The following is a 14,629-nucleotide window of genomic DNA, read 5'->3' on the forward strand; positions in this document are numbered from 1 at the left end:
TACTTAACACAACTGACGCTTGATCCGCGTTTTGACACATACCATTTGCGTACATGACCCACTAAACTTCTATCACTTCTATTGGTAGACCCATTATATAGTTTACATACAAACTGATATTATTTTGAGGTTTCCTATCTGCCATTTAAGTTTTCTGGCCCATCCTGTAGATTTAAAGATATTTCTATCTTGTTAATGTCTTCCAGGAGTTGAATCTCTCGATTTCCAGGGAGACTTTGAATGACGACATTTGACGTAATTCGGTTATTAAAAATTATTTTCGTTCCGCGGTTTTAAAGATATTTTTTTCTAGGTCTTTTTTTATATCATTTAGGCATTTTACGCAGAGGAAATAATTTTGCTTTTTCCAGGCGTTTAGAATAATTTTCCAGAAGTAATTTTTACGGTTTCCAAGTAACGAAAATAATATTTTATCGTGTTTTTCAGGCAAGTAAAACAATTTTTAATTTTACACCACGCACTTTATTAAATTTATTGCAACAAAAGGGCATTTTTCTTTCGTGATTTTAGAAACATGTTTTTCTCTCATTGTTTCACATGTTTCAGACTTTTGATAATAATTGTTTAATTTTTATTACTTTTAGGCATTTTTTAAGGGGTTCAAATATTTTTTCCCGGTTTCCAGGCTTCCGGAGAAATATTTAAAAAAAATTAAAGGCATTTAACTAATTCCAACTTTGTCCTACTAATTGCTTAAAATGATTCTATAAATAATCTAAAATATGCCTACACACTCCAGGAATATTTTTCAAAAATTTATTGAAAATGCTGATAAAAATTTTATTCAAAGAACACATCCTTCGTCTAGCCTATTCCAAGAATATTAATTTTAAACATTACAGTAAAAAAACATTCGTATCTTGTGTTATGTTCCCTAAATAACTTGTGCTATTATACTTTATTTTTCTCGTCTTGTGCTCTATTATTTCTTACATATTTAGTGTAACAACGATTTTATTTTAGCATAACCTTTCTGCATACGATGAACATTCTGTTTCGATTCAAACGACAATTTACCATAAAATAAATTATATGTTTACCTCAGGGGTGCTCAAAGGTGTACTACTGGACTGCGGTGGTGATAAAATGGACCCTTGGGGCGATTGGACTGAACTAATGGTCTTCGCAGTGGTTTGAGGCTCAACCGGTTGTACCTTAATCGAAGAAGTTTGATATACCGTAGATGGAATTCCCGTGTGGTGAATTGAAGTTGGTGCAACACTACTAATTGGCTTCTAAATCAGAAAAATTATTAGGGAAAACATTCATTAATTAGATTATGCGCGTTTACCTGATACGTTGGAGGTCCATAACTGTTGGGATATGGAGGTTCATTCTGGAACTTGCTGGATTTGAGTATTAGGTCCTCTTTGTTATTACTGACACCGTTTGAGAATAAATTTTGGTCTTTGCTGTCGCTACTTTTTCGGGTCAGTAGGTCGTGTTGGTTAAGCGGCGTCGCTATATTCTTGTTTACCTTTAATAGAAATGTTGTAATTAGAATAAAATAGTAAAATGTCTATGGTCATTGAGAAGTTTAATACAAGTTTTCCTGTTTATTAGATTACTCTCCTTTATCTCTTAAAATCCTTACCTGAGTCAGTGGAGCACTATGTGCCATCATATGCGAAGCCTGTATAACACTATTCATATTATTATTGAAATTGTTTGATATGTAGTTATTGTCATCTTTCTCGCTAACGTTGTTTTCACCTTTCAAGTTTTTGCTGCTTGTCAACAAATTGACGGTAAACTTGGTGTTATATGGCAAAGTTTGATATTTCGGATCGGATTTTGATACTGGAAATTCCTTGAGGTTCTCCTCCATAAGGTCCGTTCTTGGCAAGTAAACGTTGGCCATCTTATTGGCCAGATCTTGAGCATCGTTGATGTTTGGATTCGATTCTGGTTTGATATGTTGGTTATTAGGCTGATATGCGGGATGATATGCGATATGCTGAAATATAATCAAGGATGTTAAAATATGATCAGTAAATATGATCGTAAAGCTGTACTTTATTTACTGTGTAACATATGCATTCTAAATTATCTTCGCAATTGTAGAATAGTGACTAATTCAATTTTAAGATAAGTTTTCTAAAAGCAAATCGTACTTAGATAAGTTCTTATTACAAGTAAAATGTTTCGAATTGCAATGGATCATTTATTTCAATGTTACAATAACTTGTTTGTATGTATTGTTAATAAAATGCAAAAGACACGCCAAGGCAGTTTACACTCAGAATGCTTGGAATTTTCTACAGTTTTTAGTGACATTAGATTAAACTCATCACGCTTTTTACCAATTTTTTCATCAAGATTTTCTTCTAAGGCGTCGCCATGTGACTTCAGTTTTTTAAAGTCTCGTTCTTTATCGATTTCAGAAAATTGTTTTGAATAAGTTTCATTGTTGATTAAAAACTGTAAAGAGATAGATTGAAACTTCAAGTGGTTAATATTTAAATCTTATACAGCCGTATAAATATAAATAATATACTTCATAGTGCTTGAGTTAACATTAGTTTTAAATTAATAATTCTCCATCCAATAATCCAATCATATCTAATCCATTTTTAGATATGATTCTTCATTTCAGATGCAATAATGCTACAAAATCAAAATGAAATTATGCTCATCATTTGTAGTAATCATGATTACGTCATAGAAATAACTTTTTAAAATGATTCGATGAAACATTGAAAATGCGGTATAAATTACAATATTTTATAAATTTTAAGATATAAGATCAGATAGATCCAATAATGATAGAAAATCGTAATCAAATGATGCTCATCGTCTGCACTGATCATGATTACGCGATTAAACGAAATTTTGAAAATAATTCCAAGAATTATTGAAAATGCGATGGAAATTTGAAAAATTGTCATAAATCAAAGTTTTATCAACTTTAAGACATGATTACTTATATCAGATTTAATAATGATAGAAAAATTCAATGAAATGGTGGTCACCGCCTGTAGTAATCATGACTATGTAAAAAAATATCTTTTAAAAATGATTTAAAGGATCATTCAAAACGCCGTAGAAATTCGAACAAATTGTCAAAAATTAACATTTTATCACTTTTAAAACATGATTCTTTATCTTAGATTTAATACTAATGGTAGAAAAAGGTGATGAAATAATGCTCATCGTCTAGTGGAAATTGTTCCACAAAAATAAATTTTTAAAACGATTCAAAGGATTATTAAGATTACATTAGGGATTATAGTTAGGGAAAAAAGCAGGTAAGTCGATTTTTTTAATATATTGAGATATTGGGGGCATTCAGTTCAGAATTAGCATAAGTATCTTTAGAAACACTTAAACTGGATAAAAAACAGGCTAGTCAGCCGATGTAACGGCTTCAAAGTTTTACTATAAGGGAAAAAAAGCAAGTAAGTCAAGCGAAAAGAGGAAAAAATCAGGCAAGTCAGTAATTATTACAAAACGCCGCCGCCGCCATTGCCACCTGGCACGGTTCCTGCTACCGCATTATTAGTGTGTCAACAGCGTTTAAAGCCGTTAGATTGTTTTTCGTTTACTATTGTTTCGTTAGTTTTGTATAATCTGTTTAGCTTGGTCTTTGTGACTATACCGTAATGTCAAGCTCGGACGAAAGTGATAAACTTCATAGTGAGCCAAAAAAAAGGAAGAAAATTGGTCGGATGTCTGATGTAAATAAAAAATTAAGACTTGCGACACATGAAGCCGGTCCCCCTTGCCATTGCAAACGATTTAAGTGTTTTAATTAGTGTTATGATTTAATCTCTAAACATAACAGAAAAGAGATATTACGCTACTTTAACCAGTTACAATCCCACGATGAACAAAATATGTAGCTGGCTGGGCTAGTTACTGTAGGACACGTGGCACAGAGACGACCTCGAAAGGAAGAAGAGGAGGCGAAGTTGCGTGATGCTAGTTTTTCGTATAGAGTTTGAGTCACCGACGAGGCGGGAAATAAGGTTGATATTACTGTATGTGTAAAGGCATTTTGCTCATTACATGGCATTAGCAAAAATAAGATTTACTATGTGCAGAAAAGTTTAAAATCAATGGGTTGTGCACCTAAGGATAGAAGGGGTAAGCATTCTAAGGAACACAGACAGCTAAATAGGGTCACTGCAGCTCTGGTTGAGAACCATATCAAAAGTTTTAAAAGTCGCCATTATAGCCTTAAAGATGCAGGTAAAACTTATTTGCCAGAAAGTCGAAACATAAAGAAAATATATAAACTATTCAAAGAATTACACCCTAAGCAGTGGTATCTTACGATACTTACCGGATGATTTTCAACACGAAATTTATTTGATATTTATTTCATTTGGGTATCCCCGCACGGACACTTGTGCAACTTGTGATGAATATACAGCAAAACCTAAAGCTTTATTTGCGGAAACTGATGTAAAATATCCTTTAAAAATGATTTAAAGGGACATTAAAAATGCGTTAGAAGTCCAAAGATATTATCATTATCATTTTATCAATTTTAAAACATGATTCTTTATTTTAGAGCCAATAATAATGGTAGAAGATCGTACCGAAATAATGCTCATCGTATATATAATCATGATTAAGTATTAGAAATAAATTTTTAAACTGATTCAAAGAAATATTAAACATGTGGTGGAAATCCAAAAAATTATCAAAAATTAAGATTTTCTCAATTTTTAGGTATAGTTCACCATTTCAAATACCATAATAATAAAAAATCGTAATGAAAGGGTGGCCATCGTTTGTAGTAATTTTGACTATTGAAATAAGATAAAAATACAAAAACATGGTAAAAAATCAATATTTTATCAATTTTAAAACAACTTCAATCAATTTTTGAAACTTCACCTCAGATCCAATAGTAGTACAAATTCGTGATGAAATAATGCTCATCACCTGTAGTGATTATGATGACCTAATAAAAATACATTTTTAAAATGATTCAAAGAATTATTGAAAATGAGGCAGAAGTCGTAAAATTGCCAAAAATCTACATTTTATCATTTTTAAGACACGATTCTTTATATCAGATGATAATATAGGTAGAAATAATCCTCATCGTACGTACTAATTATGTCCCCGTCATCAAACTAACTTTAAAAGAACGCAAAGTGTAATTGATAATTGAGAAGAGGTATAAATCCCAATAATTACCGAATTAAAAACGTTATCAGTTTTATTATATGATTTTTTATCTCAAGATCAATAATCGTAGAAAATATAAAAATTCGTCAATTTGATATAAAAAAATAAGTTAAAATTGATTATATAGCCTAAATGACAGTTGTAATATTTTTATATATGCGCCTTAAACATAAATTGAAAATAGTCAAAACTCAAATTACTTCTATATATTTTTCTCTTTTATTATCAGTCTCTTTTGCAAAATTCTAAAGACATTATAATAAAGTTAAACAAGCACTCCTTAAAAAATCAAAGCTCCTCTTAAAAGTTAAATTAAGCTTAAGTTCTAAAGAAAAACTACGCTATGCAAAGATTATAAAGCTGGGAAGTCGACGAGCCGTCGAAGAATCATTATTTTATCGCCTCCGGCAGCTAAAGCAAATTTTCACTTTTTTTCCACTTTTCACCCCATCCTGCCTCCGCCTAATGACCAAAACTATTTTGTATTTTTCTGGATTAACTTTTCACCTTTCGTGCCCCTAAAAGCTCGCCTGACCTAGATTCGAAGGCTTGATTGTTCATTATAAGATACTTTAAACATGCAATACAACGATAAAGCCCTACATCAACTAAAATTAATTAAAATTCTGTTGAATTATTCTAAAACTTGAGCTTCTAAAGAAACCACTACGTTCGACGATAACCTGACGTTAAAAAGATTTAATTAACTTTTCTTTGGCAACCTTAACCGCTCGGGCTTCACTTAAGCTCCAGGCAAGGCTGAACATACAATGGCTATGCCTTAAAAGAAATTTTTCAGCTATTTAACTATGTTATACAACAGTTTCTTAACGTTAGTGAGTTGAGTTAAAGTTTGATTAATTTAAACGGGCTGCACAACATTCAACTTCGAAGCGTATTATATTATTAAACTAAATTCGCGCTATGTAATATAACAGGATCATTACAACGTATGAAAATCACAAACCAGAAGTTTAATATTTTCAGCAAAAAGGTTATTAAGAATTATCATATATTTTAGAAAGTGTTAGTCAGCTTCTTATAGCTTATGCATTAAAATGTAAGCCTTACAAGGTGTTATGCATTTTAATGCATAACAATCCTGTATATTTTTGTTTTATATAAAATTAAATACAAGTGATAGTACTTTTCACAAATCATTTCTCAGGTTCATATTACATTATGATATATCCACGTCACACTTTTATTTTTATACTTTCTTTTGATATGATGTTGTAAAGGCACCCTTTTTAGCAATTATTTGTGACATAATTTGACAGTTGATAGTATTAATACTGCTTATGGGTAAAATGTTATTTTTCTTTTATTAACTACAGAAAAATGGAGGAGTTGACCGGAAAAACTCATGCATGAAAAATATAATGCTTATTATTTTTGCTGGGCAAAAACTCACAACAAGAAATTCAAAATATCCTTATCCAAGAATTCTTAATAAAATAATATTGAGCTAAAATCGTAATTTGCAGTAAATACTAAAAAAAATCAACCAAAAAATTTCCAAACTTAAGAAGTTTAAATTAAGATTCCATAGAGACTAAAAATATTTAAGCCTTGAATATATACAACACTCAAGTTTAGAACCATATTTATACCGTAAATAGCCTTTAAAAATCGATAATATTAAAAACCTAAAAGTTAAGAAAGAAGATAAAAAGTTTGGATGTAAATAGTTTCTAATACACTTGTATAAAAGTAAAAAAATAAATCAGAAAATAAAGTAAACTTTACTTGTAGAATATGCTTAAAATAAGTCCTTAGACTTTACAGATTCTCTTTTGTATTTAATTCTAGATTTAGCTTTAAAGCAACGTTGTATATAGATTTAAGTCAAATTGGAAATAAATGAAATTTTTATAAAGAATAAACATGCTCTAACTAATAATACAAAAATTTACAAAAATAAATAATTTTTTTTGTCGTAATGTTTCACTTTATGTCTGTTCGTATTAAAAAAGTTAACAAACATAATAAATGGTATTAATCTACAGAAAATGCCCTTGTTCCTCACCCAGGGAAAACATATCTTATACCAAAGGATCATAGTATAGACCAATCACTGTCTTCCCACACTCTATCAAATGATCACATCAGATCTCACAAGAATTAAGCGAAAGGTGCTATAGGCTGTAAAGAATAACTCATAATTCAGGCACATACGAAGAAGGGAAATCTCTTTGCAGCCTATGCAGATTACAAGAAAGCCTTTGACTCTGTACCACACAAATGGCTTGTAGGTCTACTAAATTTATATAGAGTCAACTTTAATATTATAATATTTTTAGAGCACCTCATGTGAAGCTGGCATATCAAGACCGGGTGTCTAATGGTAGCAAAATTAAGACTTAAATTGTCCCAATTGAAGAACAAGGTGAAGAGGCGACTTACTAAATCCCTTGTAGTTTTGCCTTTCAATAAACCCTCCATCCCACCGGCTGAATTCAACCAACCACGCCTTTGCTTTGAAAAACAACGGTACAAAATATCTAAAATGATTCATCTGTTGTATATAAATTACCTAAAGTTTTATGCATCAATCAACAATCAACTTGAGGAAATACTGAACATAGTTGAAGAGCTCTCCAACGGTATTGGCATGCAGTTTGGTCTGGACGAATGCCGTATCCTCAATATAATTAGAGAACAAATACAACCGGGGGTAGGGGAGTTATGAAGAATGAACAGAAGATGGAGGCAATGGGTACTGACAAACTTTACAAATATCTAGGTGTGAAGCAAGCGCGAAAAGTGATCGTCGAGCAAGGAAGAAAAAATGAACCACAAGGTCTATTAAAAGTGTGAGAAAGGTATTACGAATCTATTTTAACAGCACATTGGATACTTCGCTTCCACGTACTTGATTACTTATTAGCTATTATCGACTGGAGTAAAACCGATATCGAGAAACAACGAAAGATCAGGACTCTTCTGACAAAGGCATACAAACATCACCCCCGCTGTGCAGTAGAGCGAATAACGCTAGTCAATATTTTGGCGAAAGAGGACTCATGGAAATCAGTAGACGCTAGATGGCCAAATCTATGAGATCACAGTTTCGGAAACAGGCATAATGCCATGCCATATAGACCACGCAATACCTGTGCGATTCAGCAGATTTAACAGAAAGCAGGGATACTTCATAAGACCAATCAATATAAGATGCGCCTTTGGAAAGAAAAGCCTCTATATGGGATGACATTTCAATGAGGTGAGCAGGGATTATGTTGACAGTATCACCTCGAATTATTCACTGATGGCAGGAAAGGTGTTCTCAGAAATAAGTGCTACATTAAGGCCCCATCTCTATAGAGTGAGAAATGTTGCTAATTAACTGGAGGCTGCCAAGCATTCGCTGCGACAGAATACAAAGAGAGGAACGATTCAGTGGAAAAGATACTGCATCAAGAACTGGCAAAGGTCCTAAGACTCATACAAGAGGACAATCTCTTGATAACTTGGAAAGGGCCATTACAGAGCTCAATAGCGTGCCCCACTTGAATTCCTGGAATTGTTGGAGATGTATACATTTGACCCTACTACTCTAGCCACTATTAAGTAATAATGGAGAATAGACCTAAAACTATTCAATGGATAATAATCTCTTATTACCGATGAAATATATAATAAGAGAGGAATTTTCCAGTGTGACTCATTCAGCCCACTCTGGTTTTGCTTGGCCATGAGAGAATTCATGTCCAAGTGAATCCAGAGTGGGCTTTAGGCCACGATGCTTAATAGTACAGAAAATTTATTATTACAGCTAACAGAGAAAACCTTTAGACTATTACCCATTTTATGTACCCGGATAACATTGACCTCTATAGTGCAAATGATAGGCAGCTTAAAGACCTAACCCATGCAACCAACACCTTCTCAAACGAAAATCGGATAGAATTCGAACTAGAAAAGTGTGAAGCCATGCACATTGAAAGGGGCAAAGTCACTAATGATGATGTTGCGCTAGCAAATGGGGATATAGTCCAGCTGTGAAAGAGGGAGAAACTTGCAAATAACTAGGATATCAACAAGCTGAATTACTCCAAGACAAATAAGGCAAAACGAGGAGAAAGCATCAGTACTTTCAACAAGTAAAAGCTCCACTAAGAACAGAGTTATACGCAGGGTATCTCATAACATCATAACGACTTATAGCTTTGGAGTTCCAAAGTGGACCAACACCAAGCATAATTATGACCAAGCACAAGATACACCGCCCGAAATCCTCAACTCTACAAAGAACTTAACCTAAAGGAAGGTGGACAATCACTGACTGACCCAATAGATCTGCATTCTTGGCAGCTAATGAATTTGAGAGAGTTCTTTAACAGGAAAGCCCAAACATCAGTTGTTCATAGGATCACTCTAATAAATGACTAATTGGATACCTCTCAATCTCTCTAATAATAACCTCAACTTCAAAATGTTCTTTGACTGAGAAGAAGGATTAATGGGCCTCAATGCAATTACATGGACGACACTAAAACGATTTGAATCAGCCACAAATACACAAAGAAGCATTCAACAAGTGGCTAATGGATGGAATATTTTCTCTGAAATAGAAAGATCCGTAATGACTATACAAGATCAAGTCATCAACACACCATGTAATTAAATCTGATAAATGCAGAAAAAGCAATGAAAGATCTTATTTTAAACCATCAAATATATGACAGCTAGCTGCACTTACTTGGCTAATATTGATTACCTGCAGCGACACAACCAGGTGTCAATATAATACAAAACTTGGCGAATAAATACGGGTTAAGTGACAGCTATATACCTTACTATAAATCCCATCCTAACACAGTGCTTGAAAACAATTCCTTTAAACATTACTACGATCGGGTAATTACATATCACTGACAGACAGGTGATGAATAATCGATTTATGTAGTAATGGTATAAACAAGGGCACGAAAACAGCATATTTGATTGATGTCGCCGTACCTAACAACAACGACATGCTGAACAAATACCAAGAAAAGAAGACCAATCTAGTAAGACTACTGATTGTAAGACTAACTAACTGGATAAGGTTCATTTAATATCGATCATCGTATCATCAACTGGATTGATACCGAACACTTTAGCGTAGAACCTTATAGCACTAGGCCTGTATTATACAACACCTTCATTAACATCCAGAAGGCAGTTCTGCTTAGCACCTACCACATAGTTTGAAAATCCGAGATACGCTAGTCACCGACTTTTGTTTAGAGATGAAACGTGAATTTTGAATAATAATACTCATAACAATAATACTGTGATTTTAAACACCACACGAACAGTCAGAAGATTCTTGAATCAATAAAATCAATAATAGGCGAGACTGGTTGGTATTGCATCCATATCTCCCTATAAACAGCAGGAATAATAATAATAATAATAATAATAATAATAATAATAATAATAATAATAATAATAATAATAATAATAATAATAATTAATAATAATAATAATAATAATAATAATAATAATAATAATAATAATAATAATAATAATAATAATAATAATAATAATAATAATAATAATAATAATAATAATAAAATGTAGTAGAAAAAAAGTCTATACAGTTCATTCCATAAAGATTTTTAAGTACATATAATTTTCAATTAAAAAAAATAGTGAAAACTGGGTTTTTAAGAAATTATTTAAATATACTCATAAAGCAGTTTCTTACTTAGAATTTTAAATTTTTTGCGTTAATTCCTTATAGAATTTTAAATACTTCAAAAGATGCAGGACATTTAATAAAAAAAAACTGCTTTTAGCTCCACACAGCTTATTTCCCAAAGATTTTGCTTCTTTGTACCAATTTGCCTAAAAGTATTAAATATTAAAAGAGAATTACTGAGAAGTAAAACGAACGCCATTAACTTTGAAATGTTAGATGTAGGTTCTTAGCGACATTGAAATACAATTTTAAAATAAGTTCTATTGCATATTTGTTTTATTATTTTATTATGTTGCGATCCAGTGGGGTAGCTATAGGAGCTAGTTAGTGCCTCCTTATCGTAATTCTATTTATATTTTATTTAATAAAGACAATTATAAAATTACTATTTCATTTAAGTTGTGTCTTTCTAAGAAAAATTGTTGCAAAATATTTTTGTTCCCTTAAGATTTTGTGCTCCTCTTCTTACCTCTCGTGTTTAATTGGACCATTTTAATTTATATATAAACATTTAAAGGGTCTCGTTTTAGAACCGTAAGAATTTTAAGTAAACGAAGACACATAAGGTATTAATTGAATTTAAAAAAATAGAACTAAATTTTGGAAAAATGTAGAAATTTTCTTTTCAATATTTCAAGGGAAAAGGTTTATTTTGATTCTGCTCTTAAATTGTACTATAGGTTTTATTTAAATATTAACTGTGCCAGGCATCCTCTGTTGACTCATGGAAGCAACAGAATAAGAGATGAGAATCAAATTTTTACAGTCTCCAAGATAAAATCTGGCCGCAATATATTTTTTTTTCATATTTAAGGATCTGAATTTAAATTTAAATATAAAATAATTAATCATTAAAAAAATCACAGTAATTTTAACATTTTGATACGCCTTCAAACTCGATAAGATTATAATAAAATACATTATATATCTCAGAGACACACGTTTCTTCAGGGGATGAAGGGGTGTGCCACCCCCGGAGTGAATTACTTGTAAAATACCTAAGGAATTTTATTTTGCCGATCCATCTTAGAATAAAAAGGTACTTTGGATAATGGATGCAACAAATTTAGAAGCCATAACTTTAGCCATGGATTGTTGTCGCTACCAGCCGGAACTCACTACAAGTTACAACCCTGTAACGTCTCATTCTTTAAGTCCCTTGGTTCACATTACAATCAAGTAGCAGATAAATGGCTTCGTACCCAAAATATTACGCAATTTCAGGTATCTGGATTACTGGGAGAAATATGCAAAAACTACATCAGTAGGAAATGTTATAAGCCGATTTGCTAAAATGGGGCATATGAGTTTTAGATCAAAATGTGTTTAATGACAGTGAATTCGGTTGCCCTTTAAATGTGAACATTGAGCCTACAAATGTGCCCAAAGACAACATAACCTCTTCAGTTAATTAAGTGTTCAAGAGTGCTTCTACTAACATTAACAACCTACTCCAACTGGTCTTCACATCTCCAGACACATTGATAGAAGCAAAATTAGAGCCACAATGCTCCAAGCCATTGCTCCAAAAAGAAAAATCTATTTCTGAAATATCTCCTCTGTCAATTTTCAAAGGCAAACCACGCACAGCAGCTTCCAGTTTTACGACATTAATAACTAGTAGCCCCTACAACAATGTTCTTGAAGAAAAACAAAATAAGAAAACGGCTGCTCCAAAAACCGTATACTCGCTATATTTTATGCAAAAAGTGCGAACACTTAAAGTGTATCAGTGGTCGCAATACTGAGTTTTATAAATGTATGAACTGCGAGTTGATAGTGACTGATTTTGTTGTTTTATATACCTAATATTTTATGCTAATATATTACTAAATTACTCTCAGAATTTCATATTGAGTTTTATTTATCTCTGAATATATTTAATAAACATTTTTTCATGAAATAAAAAAACATAGTCATGGTCCACTTTAGGGAACTTGCCGTTCAAAAAAGAAATCAATATTCTAAATTGGATCAATAACTCTATTTTCATTTGATTTCTTTCTTTTGATCTATACATTTATAATAGGCCGAAAAAGTAATGTAAATTTTTTTTGCTACACTTTGGTTCAAAAAAATTATTATACAGAGGTACTTTGTTAGGTTGTCCAATATAGAGAGCTTTCCCCTATATATGTTTATATAAAAAGTCAATTTTAAACTTTTGAATTTCTTGTTCTATTTCCACTAAAATTCCGACACCATAAAGTTAATAAAAAAATTAAATTAAAAAGTGATGTTTTTGAGATATGTTGTTTAAATATACTCAAAACTACTACTTCACAGTTTTCAAGGATTTCTTACCTCTTGTGTTTGATTTGGCCGCATTTGTTGGTTCTGTTGCAAAGGTACATGATTATAAGGTTCAACTGCCGCAATATTACTTCTTAATAGGCCGTTTGCTGCATTATTATTATTAACGTGCTGACTTCTCGCGAAAGCCTGGTTGTTTTGCTCGGCTGTCCCTGTTAACCTAAAAGTAAAATAAGAAAATTTAAATTACTTGGAAAGCACTGTATCAGATAGTAAATGGCAAACAGAACCCATATTTATGTAATATCAATTTCTGATAGATATTGGATAGAACATTTTCCAAAGCAATCTCGAAATAGAAAGTAAACAAGTTTTTCAGGAATAGCATCGGGGACATAGTAAACATAATAAGTAATGTTTGCTCGCAACGACCGATATATATTTTATAAAATACCACTGCTGGGAAGAAACAACCGTATAAATGAAAATATATGTTTTACAACCATTATGTTTTTTTAAATAAATTGACTGGAACGAAATATTATATTGCTACTATATAGTACAAATACCATGTTTAATTGCCACAGGTAATTAAATTTTCCGAAGCAATATTATTACGCATGATTTCGGCTATTTCATAACATAATAGCTATGCAGCAGTTTCAGGCTTAGTATTTGTTTTAAGATTAAGATATTTATCATCTTTATAAGCAATAAAAGGTGTTTGTTTAGCAAAATGTACATTTGAGCGATGTTTTAGTCTCACTAAATTATTACAGGCATTTAGTTAATAGTTGAAGACTTATATTAATTAAATTATTTAACTGCAGTGCTGTAGAGTCTGGTTAAATTCGAAACGTTAGCCAATCTAAAATAGTCATGCCAATATGTCTCCAACTACTTAATTAATTTACATTTTTAGGTTTATGGAATTTGCTGGGAGAAACTTTTGAGTATTTTCAAGGAACATTATGATAATTTTTTTCGTCAAAAATATATGATCAATGATCAAAAAAGCTGACTGACTCGGCAACGTTGCTTGTAAGTTCTAAGCCACATCTCTCAGTTCATATTTTGTATATAAACTTACTGTCTTCTCCCCCAGGATTTAGGTATTTTGTGCCCCTAAATATTAAATATAAAAAAATGCAATAGTCGACAGAATGCCAATTTTTTTAGGATTTATGTTTTACATTAAATTTTATTTTTTTACCTTAATGGGCAACACTGCTTGTAAATAGCACGCCAAATTTGTATATTTTTTATTTAATAATAATAGTATTTTTTACTATATACATAAACCATCTTTCTCCACAGTATTAGATTTTATTTTAGTTAAAATTTTATTTAAATTGTCTTAGTTAAATTATTTAAAATTTCGTTTGTTAATATTATGATTTAATCAATTTATTTGTGCAAAATTCAATAATATATTGTATATAAGATATTGTACGCATTGTTATTACATTCTGGGATAGAGGATTGAGCCTTCCTAAAAGTTATTTGTAGTTTCGATGCAGT

At 31.5% G+C, this 14,629-nt stretch overlaps 1 protein-coding gene across 9 annotated transcripts in view; it reads right to left on the reverse strand.

Annotated features, from left to right (window-relative positions):
- The window catches only part of LOC126737802 (apoptosis-stimulating of p53 protein 1), a 413,921-nt gene that overhangs the window by 12,978 nt on the left and 386,314 nt on the right, over positions 1-14,629 (reverse strand). For all 9 annotated transcript variants that reach the window (XM_050442856.1, XM_050442857.1, XM_050442858.1 and 6 more), the window contains 4 exons: positions 13,160-13,328; positions 1,616-1,978; positions 1,313-1,498; positions 1,062-1,256 (listed from right to left, as the gene is read on the reverse strand). In XM_050442856.1, coding sequence (XP_050298813.1) covers positions 1,062-1,256; positions 1,313-1,498; positions 1,616-1,978; positions 13,160-13,328 — 913 coding nt within the window. The remainder of the gene's footprint in view (positions 1-1,061; positions 1,257-1,312; positions 1,499-1,615; positions 1,979-13,159; positions 13,329-14,629) is intronic.

The sequence above is a fragment of the Anthonomus grandis genome, chromosome 6 (assembly GCF_022605725.1).
Source record: "Anthonomus grandis grandis chromosome 6, icAntGran1.3, whole genome shotgun sequence".
NCBI classification, from domain to species: Eukaryota; Metazoa; Arthropoda; class Insecta; order Coleoptera; family Curculionidae; genus Anthonomus; species Anthonomus grandis.